Genomic DNA, 12,789 nt, shown 5'->3' on the forward strand with positions numbered 1-12,789 from the left:
CTAACTTGATTGAATTTTTTGAGGAGGTAACAAGGAGGGTCGATGAGGGTAGTGCTTTTGATGTAGTCTACATGGATTTTAGCAAGGCTTTTGACAAGGTCCCACATGGCAGACTGGTCAAAAAAATACAAGCCCACGGGGTTGAAGGGAGAGTGGCGAGTTGGATCCAAAATTGGCTCAGTGGCAGGAAGCAAAGGGTAATGTTGACGGGTGCTTTTGTGACTGGAAGGTTGTTTCCAGTGGGGTTCCGCAGGGCTCAGTACTAGGACCTTTGCTTTTTGTGATATATATTAATGATTTGGACTTAAATGAAGGTGGCATGATTAAGAAGTTCGCAGATGATACAAAAATTTGGCTGTGTGGTTGATAGTGAGGAGGAGCTGTAGACTGCAGGAAGATATCAATGGACTGGTCAGGTGGGCAGAAAAATGGTAAATGGAATTCAATCCGGAGAAGTCTGAGGTAATGCATTTGGGGAGGGCAAACAAGGCAAGGGAATACACAATGAATGGGAGGATACTGAAAGGTGTAGAGGAAGTGAGGGACCTTGGAGTGCATGTCCACAGATCCCTGAAGGTAGCAGGACAGGTACATAAGGTGGTTAAGAAGGCATATGGAATACTTTCTTTTATTAGCTGAGGTATAGAATATAAGATCAGGGAGGTTATTCTGGAACAGTATAAAACACTGGTTAGGCCACAGCTTGAGTACTGTGCACAGTTCTGGTCACCACATTACAGGAAGGATGTAATTCCACTGGAGAGGGTACAGAGGAGATTTACAAGGATGTTGCCAGGACTGGAGAATTTTAGCTATGAAGAAAGATTGGATAGGCTGGGGTTGTTCTCTTTGGACAGAGGAGGCTGAGGGGTGATTTAATTGAGGTGTACAAAATTATGAGGGGCCTAGATAGGGTAGATAGGAAGGACCTATTTCCCTTAGCAGAGAGGTCAATAAGCAGGGAGCATAGATTTAAAGTGATTAGTAGAAGAAATAGAAGGGAGCGGAGGAAAAGTTTTTTCACCCAGAAGGTGGTGGTGGTCTAGAACTCATTGCCTGAGAGGGTGGTAGAGGCAGAAACCCTCAACTCATTTAAAAAGTACCTGGATGTGCACCTGAAGTGCCGTGACCGACAAGGCTACGGACCAAGTGCTAGAAAGTGGGATTAGGTTGGGTGGCTCATTTTCAGCCAGCGCGGACAGGATGGGCTGAATGGCCTCCTTCTGTGCCGTAAATTTTCTCTGATTCTATGATTATGTATTAGGAGCACTACATTGTCAGAATGCCAATTTTGGATGATATATTAAATTGAGGACTCATCTGTGCTTTCAAATGCATGTAAAAGATCCCATGGCATAATTCAAAGAAGGGTAGGGATATTCTCCCAACGTCTTGGCCAACATTTATTCATCACCCAACACCACCAAAAACAGATTAACTAGCCATTCATCTCATTGCCGTTTGTGACATCTTGCTATGCGCAAATTAGCTGCTTTGTTTGCAAACAAAACAAGTTATTATACTTCCAAAGTAATTAATTTAGTGTAAAGTGCTTTGGGATGTAAAAGGCACCAGGCAAATACAATTTCTTTCCTTCCTTTTCCGTATAAAACAGCATATCATCTGCTATGAACAGTGTCACTTAAGATCTACAGCCAATGCATCTTAGCAATGGCCTTCCTTCCCATTCCTGCACCATCACAACAACAACTAGCATTTATATAGCGCCTTTAATGTTGTAAAACATCCCAAGGCGCTTCACAGGAACATTTTCAAACAAAGTTTGATACCGAGCCACATAATGAGATGTTAGGACAGGTGGTCAAAGAGGTAGGTTTTAAGGAGCATCTTAAGGGAGGAGAGTTAGAGAGGTGGAGAAGTTTAGGGAGGGAATTCCAGAGCTTGGGGCCTAGGCAGCTGAAGGCAGAGCCGCCAATGGTGGAGCGAAAAAAATTGAGGATTAAAGAGACAAAAATTGGAGGATCACAGAGATCTTGGAGGGTTGTAGGGCTGGATGTGGTTACAGAGGTAGGCAGGGACGAGGCCATGGAGGGATTTGAAAACAAAGACACGAATTTTAAAATTGAGGCATTGCTGGACTGAGAGCCAATGTAGGTCAGCGAGCACAGGAGTGATGGGTGAATGGGACTTCGTGCAAGTGAGGATGCGGGCAGCGGAGTTCTGGATGAGCTCAAGTTTATGGAGAGTGCAAGGTGGAAGGCTGGCCAGGAGAGCATTGGAATAGTCGAGTCTAGAGGTAACAATGGCATGGATGAGGGTTTCAGCAGCAGATGAGCTGAGACAGATGCAGAGATTGACGATGATATGGAGGTAGAAGTAGGCAGCCTTGGTGATGAAGAGGATGTGGGGTCGGAAGCTCAGCTCAAGATCAGATAGTTGATATCAGTGGTTGATAGTGAGGAGGAAAGCTGTAGACTGCAGGAAGATATCAATGGACTGGTCAGGTGGGCAGAAAAGTGGCAAATGGAATTCAGTCCGAAGAAGCGTGAGGTAATGCATTTGGGGAGGGCAAACTAGGCAAGGGAATAGACAATAAATGGAAGGATACTAAAAGGTGTAGAGGAAGTGAGGGACCTTGGAGTGCATGTCCACAGATCCCTGAAGGTAGCAGGATAAGATGTTTAAGAAGGCATACGGGATACTTTCCTTTATTACCCGAGGCATAGAATATAAGAGCAGGGAGGTAATGCTGGAACTGTATAAAATGCTGGTTAGGCCGCAGCTTGAGTACTGTGTACAGTTCTGGTCACCATATTACAGGAAGGATGTAATTGCAATGGAGAGGGTACAGAGGAGATTTATGAGGATGTTGCCAGGGCTGGAGAATTTTAGCTATGAAGAAAGATTGGATAGGCTGGGGTTGTCCTCTTTGGAACAGAGGAGGCTGAGGGGTGATTTAATTGAGGTGTACAAAATTATGAGGGGCCTAGATAGGGTGGATAGGAAGGACTTATTTCCCTTAGCAGAGAGGTCAATAAGCAGGGGGCATAGATTTAAAGTGATTGGTAGAAGGACTAGAAGGGAGCTGAGGAAAAGTTTTTTCACCCAGATGGTGTTTGGGGTCTGGAACTCACTGACTGAAAGGGTGGTAGAGGCAGAAACCCTCAACTCATTTAAAAAGTATCTGGATGTGCACCTGAAGGGCCGTAACCTACAAGGCTACGGACCAAGTGCTGGAAAGTGGGATTAGGCTGGGTGGCTCATTTTCAGCTGGGGCAGACACGATGGGCCGAATGGCCTCCTTCTGTGCCGTAAATTTTCTATGATTCCATGATTCTATTCTAAGATAGGACGTCAAGGTTGCGAACGGTCTGGTTCAGCCTCAGACAGTGGCCAGGGAGAGGGATGGAGGCAGCGGCTAGGGAACGGAGTTTGTGATGGGGACTGAAGACAATGGCTTTGGTCTTCCCAATATTTTATTGAAGTATAGATGAGAAGTAGGAGGGGGCGAAGGGTAGATCCTTGGGAGACACCAGCAGCAACGGTGCGGGAGCGAGAAGAGAAGCCATTGCTGGTGATTCTCTGGCTATGACTGGATAGATAGGAATGGAACTAGGCGAGGCCAGTCTTACCCAGCTGGACAACAGAAGAGAGGCGTTGGAGAAGGATGATGTGGTTAACCGCGTCAAAGGCTGCAGACAGATCGAGAAGATTGAGGAGGGATAGTTTACCATGGTCTCAGTCACATAGGATGTCATTTGTAACTTTGATAAGGACCATTTCAGTGCTGTGTAAGGTCGATTCGGACTTGATATCAATATGGCTGCGATTAATCCTTTATTGAATTTTTAATTATCAACATACACAATGTTTAATCAATAGTATTACAAAGAAACAAACAATATTACCCGTCACCTTCCTTGGATAGCAGCAATAACCAACGGATGGTTGCTTTTCTGTCTGTCTGTCTGTCTCTCTCTCTCTCTTCCTGTCCTGTGCTTCTATAAATTCAAGTGTAAAATTAGTATTCTTTATACCCCTCTTCTCACGCAATTCCTCTCTTATCAGGGTTATTATTCACATTCCTTGACTCCCTTATCAGAACTGCTCAGGGTCTGCACGTACACAAGCCCCCTTTAGCTCAGGGTCTGTGCGTACACAAGCCCCCTTTAGCTGTCTGTGCATACACAAGCCCCCTTTAGCTCAGGGTCTGCAAGTATACAAGCCCCCTTTAGCTCAGGGTCTGCACGTACACAAGCCCCCTTTAGCTCAGGGTCTGTGCGTACACAAGCCCCATTTAGCTCAGGGTCTGTGCGTACACAAGCCCCATTTAGCTCAGGGTCTGTGCGTACACAAGCCCCATTTAGCTCAGGGTCTGTGCGTACACAAGCCCCCTGTATCTTGACATGCCCACAGTCTACATATTCTCAACACATTGTGTACACAGTCTCAACGTTGCCTTTATCATGTCTGCAAAATGCTTGAAACCTGCAATGTAAGCAGCTTTCAGCATCACCTCGCTCAGCCTTTCCTTCTTCATTCTGGGTGGTTTTAACTTGGCCATTTCATGATCTTTAGCGACTATCCTACGATTCCTAGCCATCTTATGTATGTAAGCAGGTGCTGTTTATGCATTATGGTGCCTAACCTAAACTTGAGTAGTTTATATGGTTTATACGTTAAAAAAACCTAATCCAAAGGTAAGATTTATATGCTGAAAATGTCTAATTTTACATATGGCAGGGGCGGAAACCTGTTTGGAGGGTTTCAAACATGGAGTTGTGGGAAAGATGGGCATGAATTTGGAGGTGACAACACGTTCAAGGACTTTGGAGAGAAAAGGGAGGTTGGAGATGGGGCAATAGTTTGCAAGGACAGAGGGATCAAGGGTGGTTTTTTTGAGGAGGGGGTGATGACGGCAGATTTGAAGGGGAGGGGGACATTACCTGAGGAGAGAGAACCATTAAAAATATCAGTTAACATGGAGGGCAGGAAGGAAAGTTGGGCAGTCAGCAGTTTGGTGGGAATAGGGTCGAGGGAGCAAGAAGTGAGTCTCATGGACAAGGTGAATGCGAAGAAGGAATAAGGGGAGATAGGAGAGCAACTAGAGAAAGATGCGATTTCTGGGCTGGGGCAGGAGGGAACCTTGGGAGAAGTTTGGCTTGGTGGGCTACGGGAATGGAGGGAAGTGGCAGAGGCAGCTGAACGGATGGTCTCAATCTTAATGACAAAGAAGTCCAGGAGCTCCTCGCACTTGTTGTTCAGAGAAGACCTCAAGTCCCCAAGGATCTATCCTTGGCCGCCTCCTGTTCCTGGATGACATGCTACCCCTTCATAGCATCATAGGGTCAGCTTTCATACGTATGTTGATGATACCCAACTCAACTTCCCTTGAATCCATAACTGCCTCCATGCTGTTGGACTGCCTGTAAAATATCAAATCATGGGTGAGTCACAACTTCCTTTAAATGATGATTGAGAAGATCAAAGCCATTACTTTGGCTTTGTTCTGCCATTAATTCGACTCCTTTACTACAAAATTATCCTCTCCCTGGCTACTCATGCAAGTTGAAACAGACCATGAATAACCTTGGTGTCCTGTTCAATACCGAGCTGAGTTTCAAAACCACACCCTATCCTTCATCAAGATCACTTATTTGGCATTATCCTCCTCTTCCCCATCTCAATCCCTCTGACACTGAAATACTTATCCTCCTGTTGTTTCCTTTAGATTCAACTATTTCAAAGCTCTCCTTGCTCTCCTTTCCTGCTCCACCCTCCATAAACTCCAACGTGTCCAGAACTCAGCCGCTAGGCTTGTATCCCCTTGAATATAGAAGATTAAGGGGTGATCTAATTGAGGTGTTTAAGATGATTAAAGGAGTTGATAGGGTAGATAGAGAGAAACTATTTCCTCTGGTGGGGGAAGTCCAGATCAAGGGGGCGCAACCTTAAAATAAGTGCTAGGCCGTTCAGGGGTGATGTCAGAAAGCACCTCTTCACACAAAGGGTAGTGGAAATCTGGATCTCTCTCCCCCAAAAAGCTGTTGAGGCTGGGGGTCAATTAAAAATGTCAAAACTGAGATTGTTAGATTTTTGTTAAGCAAGGTTATTAAGGGTTTCGGAACCAAGGATGGTAGATGGAGTTAAGACACAGATCAGCCATGACCTAATTGAATGATGGAACAGGCTCAAGGGGATGAATGGCCCACTTCTTTTCCTATGTTCCTATCTATGTTCCTATATGAGAAAGTGCTGAGAGGCATTAATACTGCTTCAGATAGCCTGATCGCCTAAAGTGCAATATTCTGCCTCAGAGTAAAATTACCAATTCCCCCACCCAAATATTTACAACATTCTGATTGGCTGATAAAAGTTTTGTGTAAGTGAGAGCATTTAAGGTGATTTGATCGAAGTTTATAAGATATTAAGGGGAACAGATAGGGTGGATGGAGAGAAACTATTTCCGCTGGTTGGGGATTCTAGGAGTAGGGGGCACAGTCTAAAAATTAGAGCCAGACCTTTCAGGAGTGAGATTAGAAAATATTTCTACACACAAAGGGTGGTAGAAGTTTGGAACTCTCTTCCGCAAACGGCAATTGATACTAGCTCAATTGCTAAATTTCAATCTGAGATAGATAGCTTTTTGTCAACCAAAGGTATTAAGGGATACGGGCCAAAGGCAGGTATATGGAGTTAGATCACAGATCAACCATGATCTTATCAAATGGTGGAGCAGGCACAAGGGGCTGAATGGCCTATTGCTATTCCTATGTTCCTAAGTTACATTTACGATGTAGTGATTCTAATGTAAATTCAGGCTGAATTCCGGGTCTTGAGCCAAGTGGAGTGAAATTCCCTGGAGGACGGAGTCTTAACTCTGCTTCGCTACAGAATCAGTTGCGATGTCAGCACCCGCTTTACACACTAGTAGGTTTAGCATCGGTGCAGACTCGACAGCGAATGCTATGCCAACAGAAATGAACACTTACTGTACTTAGCCGTACTGTAATTCAAAGAAGAGCTCTGGTAACTACGTTTTTGAAGCAGACATATTATTTACATATCCTATCATTTACGCTTTGTGTTCTGTCTAAATCTGTTGACACGCCACGTTTATAATATCCAGCTTGAAAACTCTGCATTCATTCAGTTTCGGAGCTGTAAAGGAACACAGAACCGTCTTTGTTCCCAAAACGAGCAGCGGTTTATAACGTACAATCTATATCCTGACCAGACCTTTACTGGCCACAAACTTGTTTTTCCATCCATGTCTTTATTTTCATTCCATCAAGAAATCTAAACTTTCTAATAAAGATTGCATCTGTAGTTTTGAAACTCTCAAACGTTCCAACTTTTCATTTGATCTGAAGTGGAGCTGCACACAGAAGTGAGTCAGTGTTTGGGGTGGGACATTCCTGAAATCCCTGCAGATATTTGATGTTCATGATCCGAAGCAGACGCAAAGTGTAGCGAGAGGCTGAGTGGGATCTGAGTGAATTCCCTGCCCCGTCTTTGGGTCTCAAGTTTTAATACTCGTCCTCCCAACATGGGCTCACTGGCTCGGCTGTTGCTCCTCACCTGGCTCATTCTACCTTTACTTGGCGCCGAATCAGGCAAGAAAAGAACTGCTCGTCAACGGGATGAGGAGTTTATGGAAAGGGTAAAGTTTGTGTCTTTTATTTTGTCCATACCGTTTACGAGGTGTCCAGCAGTTGTCCATACCGTAAAGGGATGATTCTGAAACTCCCGTTTGGAATTGTTAAAATCTGGGGAGGAAAACTAACTACTTTTTGCAATACTGCTGAGTGCAAAAACTGCCTGTGAATCCCGTTCTTAATCTAACTGCAGTCTGCAGACTGCTTAGTCAGAGATGTCTAGTGAAGCAATTGTTTAGACATTAACCCACAATCTTTCCCTTGCAGTCCCACAACAGAAGAAATGGATTTATTTCCATTGGCTGGGGAGTGGGGCGGTGGGGATGGAGAGGTGAAGGAGAATGCAGCTTTAATCAGCAGTCTTTACTTATTTAATATAAAATAAATGGGTGTCTAAATTTTCCAACTAGAATGTCACTAGGACACATCTCATTTCATTAATCTTTTCCTTAACTCTCATTAGACTAACCTCGTTTTATAAATGTATTTTCTTCATAAAATCTTATTAAGTATGATGCCTACCATTTGCTCCTCTCTGGGTGGGGGGGAATATTCTGTGTAACTTATTAGTTATGGTATAGATGCCTCTTTGGGATATCTAGGAATTTATCGTGGGGAGGGGCTTAATACATTGAGAAAGATATTTAATTTGGATTGAAGATCTAGAGGACCCCAGTGTTATAATTTAGGCCTTTTCCCACCACTATTTCCTGGTATTCAGAGCAAAAAGGCATAATAAGCAGATCTGTGTTTCCTATGAACTGAAATTTGCAATTTTGTGTGTGACATGAACGGGCTTTTCTACAGCACTATGCACTGGAGATTATGTGGGTTATTCATCGTATTTTCCTGTCCACCCTCTCAGATCATTGCATTCAGGCTGAAACAATTGGTCAAATTTATTTACAATTAGTTAATTACACAGAAGCAGAAAACACACAGCAGGTAACTAAGTACAATATTTGACTTAAGCAAAACTTAAACTGTTCCAAAAATAATGGAGTTGGAAGCCTTTGTACTTCTTTTCAAAATCATTAAACTGAATTTCTGATGAATCATTGGGTGTAAAGGCTTCCACCAAGCTATTCCAGGCTGCCTCAATTGAAAACAGCTGGTCAATACTATGGAACTGAAAATCCTAGGACTGAAGATCTTAGGACTTTCCTTGACATAGAAACAGGCTTCTTTGAAGAACAGACAAATTCTCAATGCTCAGGCAATCGGAATATTAATAATTTCTACTAGTCAAGTAGATAAGGTGTGAATAGCAGTCTCTTGGTTGTCTATTGAGTTGTTTGCTTGGGCCATCTGATATAAACAGAAATAAATTCTAACCAAGTTCGCATATATTAGTATTTCCAGGATATGTGGTAGTTTCTGATGCAATTAATTTGTGATTACTGGCAACAATGTCACTGAGGCAAACTAGCTAGGCTAGATGATTGGTCCCTGGCATGGAGATGCAGATTTCTCCCAACAGCTTAGTATATGTTTACTCCAGCTATCAAGGCAAAGGGGGCCAATTTTCAAATGCCTACTCTCCCGTTTATGAGGTGTCCAGCAGTTGAAAATGGCAGGGAAACATCAGCCACCCCTTGGACACCCAAGGCCTGGCTGAAATTTACATCAGGCGGGCCTGTAAATGGCCGCGAAGCACTCCCGCTACTTGCAAATGCAAATCGGGGTCCTATTCTGATAAGAAAACGCCCATTTGTACCAGGTAGTGAGCGGCCTAATCAGCAGTCTTTAAAGGAACTGCTGGTGGCCGCTCCAAAAACACCCTGCAACATTTTGTGGGGTAATTTTTGTGGGTCCAGGAGGAGTGCCTCCCCCCCCCACCCAACCTTTTACTACCGACCTTCAGTTTGGTCTCACAGGGTCAGACCACTGGCGGATTTTCAGAATCCCACCTCTTATCCACAGTCATGGCTTCTCAGAAGCAAATATGCCATCAGATATTCCGCCCTCCAGTTTGGTGAACTGCCCGCTAGCACTCATTGAGCAGTAACCAGCTCACCGACTGTATTTTAATGAGGCCCGAACCTGGAAATGGTTTGGGTCTCCCATTCAATCTAGCAGGTGGGCACAGACTTCACCACCCACCGAAATTGGGCACCAACCAACTTCACGCCCGTTTTAGGCGAAAGTTGAAAATGGTCCCCAGGATTTCAATAAAACTACAATTACCTGAAATCAATCTTTAAATTACATTAGTCGGCCTTTCTAAGTTAGATCAATAGAAACAATGTACTGTATAAGGATTATCAAAGTAATTTTTTATTGCCAATTTAAAAACATGAGTTTCTTTCGGATTCCATTTTCGCATGAAAAATGGGAGAAAAATCAGGAAATTGAATCCTAAAAAGTGCAGGTAAGAAAATTGTTAAAAATCATTGGAGGTGTATCTCCTCATCATTTCCTGCATGTTTACCAATCAGGAACAGCATAGGCATCTTCTTTGATCAGAAAATTTGAGTGGCAAAGCACTGGAGTTCATTTCTAGAGGAATAGAATTCAAAAGCAGAGAAGTTATGTTAAACTTGTATAGAACCTTGGTTAGACCACACTTAGAATACTGTGAACAGTTCTGGTCTCCATATTACAAAAAACATATAGAAGCACTGGAGAAAATGTAGATAAGATTTACAAGAATGATACCAGAACTGAGAGGGTACAACTATCAGGAAAGACTGAACAGGCTGGGGTTCTTTTCTCTAGAAAAGAGAAGATTGAGAGGTGACCCGATGGAGGTCTTTAAAATTATGAAGGGGTTTGATAGGATAGACGTAGAGAAGATTTTTTCACTTGTGGGGGAGTCCAAAACTAAGGGCCATAAATATAAGATCGACACTAATAAATCCAATACAGAATTCAGGAGAAACTTCTTTACTCAGAGAGTGGTGAGAATGTGGAACTCGCTACCACGTGGAGTAGTTCAGGCGAATAGCGTAGATTGATAAGAGGAAGCTAGATAAGTACATGAGGGGAAAGGAAGGAAGCTATACAAAACCCTGGTTAGACCGCACCTGGAGTACTGTGAGCAGTTCTGGGCACCACACCTTCGGAAGGACATATTGGCCTTGGAGGGAGTGCAGCGTAGGTTTACTAGAATGATACCCGGACTTCAAGGGTTAAGTTACGAGGAGAGATTACACAAATTGGGGTTGTATTCTCTGGAGTTTAGAAGGTTAAGGGGTGATCTGATCGAAGTTTATAAGATATTAAGGGGAACGGATAGGGTGGATAGAGAGAAACCATTTCCACTGGTTGGGGATTCTAGGAGTAGGGGGCACAGTCTAAAAATTAGAGCCAGACCTTTCAGGAGTGAGATTAGAAAACATTTCGACACACAAAGGGTGGTAGAAGTTTGGAACTCTCTTCCACAAACGGCAATTGATACTAGCTCAATTGCTAAATTTAAATGTGAGATGGATAACTTTTTGGCAACCAAAGGTGTTAAGGGATATGGGCCAAAGGCAGGTATATGGAGATAGATCACAGATCAGCCATGATCTTATCAAATGGCGGAGCAGACACGTGGGGGTTAATGGCCTACTCCAGTTCCTATGTTCCTAGAAGGTTATGTTTACAGGGTGAGATGAATTAAGGTGAGAGGAGGCTCGTGTGGAGCATAAACACCAGCATAGACCTGTTGGTCCAAATGGCCTGTTTCTGTGCTGTAAAAGTCTATGTATTTCTACGATCAGCTGTTCACGGCAGACGTGAGGAGTTCCTTGAATTCAGACTTCTCCAGGCAGGAAATGATTTTTAAAGTGTTGTTTTTCTTTGGCATTCTGCCCACAGACAGCTGCAGTTGCTTTTGACTGTTTCTCACAGGGTCAGACCACTGGCGGATTTTCAGAATCCCACCTCTTATCCACAGTCATGGCTTCTCAGAAGCAAATATGCCATTTCCTACGGGCGCCTATTCTTTTGCTTCTTCTAGGTGCCCCGAAAGCCAGGATCGCAGGAGGAGGACACAAAATGTAGAACATGTAGTAAACAGTGAGGAGGATAGTAACAGGCTTCAGGAGGTCATAGACAGACTGGTGAAATGGGCAGACACATGGCAGATGAAATTTAATGCAGTGACAGGAGAAGTAATGCATTTTGGGAAGAAGAATGAAGAGAGGCAATATAAACTAAATGGTACAATTTTATAGGGGGTCCAAGAACAGAGAGACCTATGTGTTCACATACACAAATCTTTGAAGGTGCAGGACAAGTTGATAAAGCTGTTAAAAAAGCATATGGGTCCCTTGGCTTTATAAATAGAGGCTCGGAGTACCAAAGCAAAAAGGTTATGCTAAACCTTTGTAAATCACTGGTTAGGCCTCAGCTGGAGTATTGTGTCCAATTCTGGGCACCACATTATAGGAAGGATGTCAAGGTTTTGGAGAGGGTGCAGAAGAGATTTACCAGAATTATACCAGGGATGAGGGACTTTAAGTATGTGGGAAGACTGGAGAAGCTGGGATTGTTCTCCTTAGATCAGAGAAGGTTAAGCGGAGATTTAATAGAGGTGCTCAAGATAATTGGCAAAAGAACCGTAGGGGGATGAGGTGATTTTTTTTTTATGCAGCGAGTTGTTGTGATCTGGAATGCACTGCCTGAAAGGATGGTGGAAGCAGATTCAATAGTAACTTTCAAAAGGGAATTGGATAAATATTTGAAGGGGAAAAATTTACAGGGTGATGAGGAAAGAGCAGGGGATTAATTGGATAGCTCTTTCGTAGAGCCGGCACAGGCACGATGGGCCGAATGGCCCCCTGTACTGTATGATTCCATGATAGGTTGGCTGCGCAAGCTCTACAAAAATCTCATGGGACAGAGGAGACCCTTGGCTCATGTCAACTTGCTTTTTGGCAGCTTGGTGTTGCCTCCCATGTTCTATTGATATAACGCTATGTGGGGGATGACTGGAGGCCTGGCTTGTACTGTTTTTCTGAGACATGACAGTATCATTGCAGCTGTGATTCCTGGATGTCTTGGTCCTCATCATCGTCTTCATCACCATCATCATCTTCCTCCTCCTGTGCCACCAATTGCTTTGGTGAACCTGCAGAAAGGAGGGTAGAAGCTAAGAATGGGTGAACATTACACCCTTTGGGATTAAGGAGATAGAGAATGGAGTGGAAGGTTGTGACAGTGTAGGTGCTCAGTCAGTAAC

The 12,789-nt window shown here is 43.7% G+C and overlaps 1 protein-coding gene across 1 annotated transcript in view; it reads left to right on the forward strand.

Moving 5' to 3' along the window:
- Positions 1-7,408: 7,408 nt before the first annotated feature.
- The window catches only part of LOC137307076 (collagen triple helix repeat-containing protein 1-like), a 31,707-nt gene continuing 26,326 nt past the window's right edge, over positions 7,409-12,789 (forward strand). Inside the window, exon 1 of the mRNA XM_067976413.1 lies at positions 7,409-7,624. Coding sequence (XP_067832514.1) covers positions 7,511-7,624 — 114 coding nt within the window. The 5' untranslated portion in view covers positions 7,409-7,510. The remainder of the gene's footprint in view (positions 7,625-12,789) is intronic.

This window comes from Heptranchias perlo, chromosome 3 (genome assembly GCF_035084215.1).
Source record: "Heptranchias perlo isolate sHepPer1 chromosome 3, sHepPer1.hap1, whole genome shotgun sequence".
NCBI classification, from domain to species: Eukaryota; Metazoa; Chordata; class Chondrichthyes; order Hexanchiformes; family Hexanchidae; genus Heptranchias; species Heptranchias perlo.